Source organism: Hydra viridissima, unplaced genomic scaffold, assembly GCF_058129835.1.
Source record: "Hydra viridissima isolate aposymbiotic clone 2 unplaced genomic scaffold, HvirCarnegie_v1 scaffold_3, whole genome shotgun sequence".
NCBI classification, from domain to species: domain Eukaryota; kingdom Metazoa; phylum Cnidaria; class Hydrozoa; order Anthoathecata; family Hydridae; genus Hydra; species Hydra viridissima.
Genome location: NW_028324302.1, coordinates 8,062,745 through 8,068,744, shown reverse-complemented (window position 1 = coordinate 8,068,744; position 6,000 = coordinate 8,062,745). Strand labels below are relative to the sequence as shown.

General features: G+C 28.6%; 1 protein-coding gene across 2 annotated transcripts; it reads left to right on the top strand.

The window, feature by feature from the left end:
• The first annotated feature begins 335 nt into the window (after positions 1–335).
• On the top strand, positions 336–4,528 carry LOC145180402 (TAF5-like RNA polymerase II p300/CBP-associated factor-associated factor 65 kDa subunit 5L). 2 transcript variants are annotated; one of them, XM_080055290.2, is made up of 6 exons: positions 336–1,629; positions 1,972–2,078; positions 2,330–2,446; positions 2,554–2,747; positions 3,872–3,985; positions 4,064–4,528. In XM_080055290.2, exons 1-6 carry the CDS (start codon positions 632–634, stop codon positions 4,421–4,423), a joined length of 1,890 nt encoding a protein of 629 aa, XP_079911416.2. In that variant the 5' UTR covers positions 336–631; the 3' UTR covers positions 4,424–4,528. The 2 variants fall into 2 exon arrangements, with proteins under 2 accessions (XP_079911416.2, XP_079911417.2); XM_080055291.2 differs by having other exon boundaries at positions 549–1,629; positions 1,972–2,069.
• The last annotated feature ends 1,472 nt before the right edge of the window (positions 4,529–6,000 follow it).

Here is a 6,000-nt window from a genome sequence, read left to right as displayed (position 1 = left end):
AAAAAAAAAAGAAGAAAGATAATTAACAGAGAATTAGAACTGCTTACCCCCGATATAAGCTGAAAAAAATATATAGTCTAGTAACTTCTAAATTCATTTGATACTTTGATCAGAAATTTTCAGCATTAATTCCTTGTAATAGAATAAATTGATTTACAAAATTTCATAGAAGTCTAAAACGATGCTTCAATTTTCTAAAATGATTTAGGGGATTGGACTTGGAAATATTTCGTAGCTTATATGTTCTTTTTTGTCATTGAAGTCGAACACTAAACAAACATTTTTTTACTATTATTTTTATTATTTCCCAATGTTGTTAATGTTTGTTACAAAACGTCCGAAGAATCGTTATGAAATCTCCTCGAAAAATTAAATAGAGTTTGTTATAAAGCAAAATATTCACGTGTGACTGTATAATGACAGTTTCATATTTACAAAGCTAAAGAGAAATATAGTTCTATAATAATAAAAACTCTTTACTTATGAACATATTTGTGTTTGCTGAGTGTTTTTGAGCGAGCAATGCATGTGTGTTTGTATTTAGTGCAAGTGTGTATGTATTACACATACATATGCACACTACATATGTATGTACATACATACTGATACATATACAGTATCATACTGACAAATGTATTTAGTTCCTTCATTAGAACAAATAAGAAATGACAAGTTCACAATGAATAAATTTACATCAAGAACTAAAGAGCAACTAACAGAAGAAGTCAATAAACTGGTTTTAGCTTACAAAGATCAACGATCTATATCCTGCAAGCCTGAGACAGGAAGTTCTACTACTTTATTATCAAATCTAAATACACTGAACTTAAGTCCATGGGACTATAGCTTAGATCCAAATATTGTTATTAAAACCGAGAAAGATCTTGCTTTCGATAAAAAGTATTTTGAGGGAAGTGAAGATTTGAAATCAATTAGTTCCACAGCTAAAGATTATTTTGAATGGTTAAAAATGTATAATACACAGACAGGTGAAAAGAATGCTGTGTGTTTTGCATCCATAAAGCCAGAATCTAGCTCTTATGAAGAGAATTATTTAAGTTTAAAATTTTTCCTAGCTGGATGTAATACAAGTTTTAAAAGAGAGTTATCAACTCTATTGTGTCCTATATTTGTTCATTTTTATCTTGATTTACTAGCAAAACCTGATCTTTCTGCAGCACAATCTTTCTTTACCAAATTTAATCATGACCATGAGGAGCATCAAAAAGAGTTAATTGATAATCTCAGTAAGTTAACTGACATCAATCAACTAAAGCTTTATAAAAATATTAAATTGCTTCGTGATTTTAAAACTGTAATTAAAATTTCACCAAATGTTTACATGTATCTACTTCAACACTTAAGACACGGAAACTACACACTTATTTTGCAGACATTAAATTTTCGGTTTTGTATAAAAACTTCTCACCCAAACCTAAATAGTAAATCATGTAATGATCTTGAAGCTTATAATAATGAGTTTGATGAGTTTAATTTTTCCTGGTCAACTACTATACCTGAACAGCAAGCACTCAACAGTCTTAATCAGTCAATTGCAGCACTCAACAGTTCTAGCAAGTTATTTAAGCCATCTATTTGTTTATATAGTTTCCAAAATAATTATAAAGGGTAATTATGTTTTTTAGTTTTCATTTTCTATGAAATATTTTTAATGTAATTTATAGAAGTTTATCATTTTATATACATTATTGGCTGAGAAAACTTTTTCACTTAAACCTCTCCATTAAAACATCAGTTTTATTTGGCAATACAAAAAAGTTTTGAGAATTTTTCTAATAATAATACTATGAGTTCCAAATAAAAATGATATATTGTTTGTCTAATAATGTTTTATTTTTATTACTATTAGTAGCATTCTTTAAAATTATTATGTTTTTCTTATCATCATTATAAAATGGTGTTTTTTGATTTGGCAGTTATATAATAACTGTATTGTTTTTCATTTCATAGAATTTCTTGCTCCTGTTTTTCCTCTCAAAATACTTCTTTAGCTGCTGGTTTTGATGATTCTTCTGTTCAACTGTGGAGTTTGGCTCCAAAACATTTTGGTGATAATGGTAGTTCTGAATTTCAATAATGATAGTTCTGTAAACCTGCTATAAATCTAATAATTTGAAAAAGTCTGTAAAGCAGATATTTTATTCCTTTTATTAATATTCTTAAATGTTTTATTCCTTTTATTAATATTCTTTTTTTTGTTATTGCTTTTATTCATGCAAGTTTTCACTTAACATATTTTTTTAAAAAATCTATTTTTTTTAATGGTACATATTTTATAAATTACATCTGCTTCATTGACTTAATTTAGTGGCAGATGAAAATAGTTCTGAATGGATAACATTACGTGGTCATAATGGTGTGGTTTACCAGACACATTTTCTTCCTAACAATAGCCATCTGCTAACATCATCTAAAGATAAATCAGGTTTTAGTATATTAATCTCACTAACTTATTAAACTATGGAACTATTTAACTTTTCTTTATGTTGAATTTTTAAAATTTTTTTATTTCTTTTATTTTTTTCTTCTTAGTTCGATTATGGAATGTGTCAGAGAAAAGATGCTTGGCAGAGTATAGAGGCCATGATTCAGCTGTATGGGATGTCACTTCTTCCCCATATGCAACATACTTTGTATCAGCTTCTTTTGACCGGACATTAAGACTTTGGAACACAGAATATGTGTATCCTCTGCGAACTTTTGCAGGTCATACTGATAGTGTTGATGTGAGAGAAATTAATTTTTATCTTTATTTGGAGTCTAATTTATCTTCACCCTCCTGTATAGTTAGAATGGCAATAACAGAATGGCATGTGTGTGTTTGTGTGCAATTTATGCATGTACATATAATGGTGGTTGATGTTTCAAGCCTAATGGTAATTGGGAGTCATATAATAAAAGTCAAATATGAAAGTTTATAGTAATATAATGCCAATAAGATGAGCATATCTAGTAAAAAGTTTTGTTTTTAATGATATATCAGTTGAATTTTTATCTTAACACATTGACCACCAATAGGATTTTGTAAAGTGTCTAAAAATTGTTTTTACGTTTTTAGGTTTAATTTAATATAATGGGTTGAAATACTATTATTTCATTTGTTTTGAGATATTTTTGAGGTGATTTATTGTGTTTTTTGATGTGTCAGCCACCGGTGGTCAAAGTGGTGCCAATGGTAAAATATTATAGATAGTGCTGCATCAGTTGACCAAAATACCTATCACATTCATGCATATCTTTGAGAAATATGAAGATATCCTAAGGCCATATTGAAGGAAATTAAAAGAGGGTTGTATCGGTCATGTTCAATAGTAGTTTATTACAGGGTGCATGCCTTACAGGCAAAATTACAAGCTAAAGTCAGGTATGTCATGTCGACCACCAGCCTAATGTGCCCCAACTGGAATACCTTAATATAAGAATCTTGAGAGTAAGAGAATTTCAACAGAAAGTTTAAAAACATTTTGATGTTTGTCATTGCATCTGATCAATTGATATATTTTTTGAAATTGCAATAATAATACAGAAAATAATTTAATTTTGTAATTCATATAACTCAGCCACAAGAAACAGTAAGTTATGTATTAATAAAGAATATGAAAAAAAAAAGTAGAATTAAATTTCTTATCTGATGCATGAGATGCTAGTCATGGGCATTAGAACCCATACCTCTGTAGTTTGTAATTTATAGCGATTTTTAATTTTGTCTTGTATTACATGCCTGAATGCTGTTAGACATGAAATTTTAAATAACATTCAAATAATTTAATTTTCATTTGTTGCTCTTAATTTTACATACGCCAATGTCTATGTAATGACAACTAATTTTTTTTAAAAATTTCTACAATAGTGTGTGAAATTTCATCCTAATGGTAATTACCTAGCATCTGGTTCTTCTGACAAATCATGTCGCCTTTGGGATCTTCAAACGGGGCAGTTTGTTCGTGTTTTACTTGGCCATAAGGTAAAGTAAATCTATTCCTGACAGTGATAAATTGTCAATCTACTTGTTTTAATTGTTGATTGCATTCATTTTTGTTAGGCTTCAATATACTCTCTCGTTTTCACAAACGACGGAAAAAACTTAATCTCAGCTGGAGATGATTCCAAAATATTGGTTTGGGACTTATCCAACGGAAGGTTAATAAGTGAAATCCAAACTTCCTCAAAGGCTATCCACAGTTTGACTATTTCATCCGATGGCTCCATGCTTGCATCTGGAGGACTTGATTCAACTATAGAAATTTGGGAAGTTGAATCTCTTTTAAAGACCAATATTTCTCATGGAAAAACGATTTATGAACCTATAGGGAGACATCGCACTAATAGAGACAGAATTATAAATTTAAAATTTTCTTCAGGAAATTTGTTGTTGGCAACTGGTTTTTCTGAAGAAAGGTAGCCTTCGTCATTTCTAAATGCTAATATTTTATGAATTGCTTGAATAAAGCATGCAAAAACAATTTGTGTATATATTAAAAAAAAAAAAAAAAAAAGCCCATTAAAATTGCTTAGTTTCAGATTCGTGCAACTATATTTACGCTGTCCTCCATAACTAAGGTAACTCTTTAAAAAAATGCTTTTCAAGGAAACAAAAGCGCCTAAAATAATTCTAAAACGTTTTTGAGTTAAAAACTTTAGTAGGTTTTTTTTAAATTTTACTATTTACTAATAAAATTGGACGATAACAGTTTCTTTATATGAATACTAAATAGTATAAAATTAATGATACTTCAAAAACACGGAGAACTTTTGCTTGAATACCGTTATGTTTGTGGAACAGCACCGCTATTTATTAAACAGTTATTTTTTTCGAATCTGGGTTCTTGTTAAAATAAAACCCTTCAAATATTTTTTAGTAGAAACTTATAGTGAAACTATTGCTAAATGACGACAGAATGGCACAAAGTTAATATGGTGTTTTTAAAAAAATAATGACATTTTACACTTTTTCTATAACTTACTTTGTAGTGTTCGGCATTGATGGTTACAATGCTGAACACTATAAAGTAAATTATAGAAAATGTAAAATGTCATATGTCAATTAGTTAGTAAATATAAAAACAAAGGATTTGTTGAAGCTGAGCATCTAAGTGAACGACTGAAGAAAAGTACTCCATATACTAATCGCATAATTATTAGATACATTAAAACGAGAGAGCTTTAAACAAAAAAAAAAAAAGATCAACTTATGCCTCAGTTACTGATCGATATGTCATCAATTACTGATCTGATATGCTTGCAATGATTTACTCTTGAAAGTTCCTTTAGTTTTGGCTTCTTAGTTTTGGTGGACATATTTTATCATTAACATATATATATATATATATATATATATATATATATATATATATATATATATATATATATATATATATATATATATATATATATTAATGATCAACTAAATAAAGATGATTCCAACAAAATATTAGAAACAAGAAAGCTTAAAGAGCTTTGTTTACATCGTTGTTGTTATTTCTTGTTGAACGAAGAAATTCATTAATTGGAGAATTCCGGTCCTATAGGTCTTTCATTCATTGTCATACTGGCGGAATCTTTTCTACAACATCACGAAGAAAATGCTTTTAAAATTGCAACAAAATTAAATCCTCCTCTCGACTTAAAATCTTATCTAAGATACTTTGATGATAGCCATATTAGATTTTCAAAAATTCAGAAAGCAGAGCAATTCTAACTTATTTTAAACAAACAACACCCTGCATTACAATACACAATCGTAACCGAAAATAAAGCTTTGAAATTTCTCAATGTAAAGATAATAACCCTAATGGTAAATACGAACTTAAAGTTTACAGGAAAGAAGCCATTAAAACTTCAAATTAAAACTCACTCAAATCACGGACCAAAAATTTTAAGCACAATATTTAAAGGTTACGTTCACAGCACCAATTTTCCCCTTTAAATGGAGGAATTAATCTTGATAATGGACAGTTTGAAAAACAAAATTTTGGACTC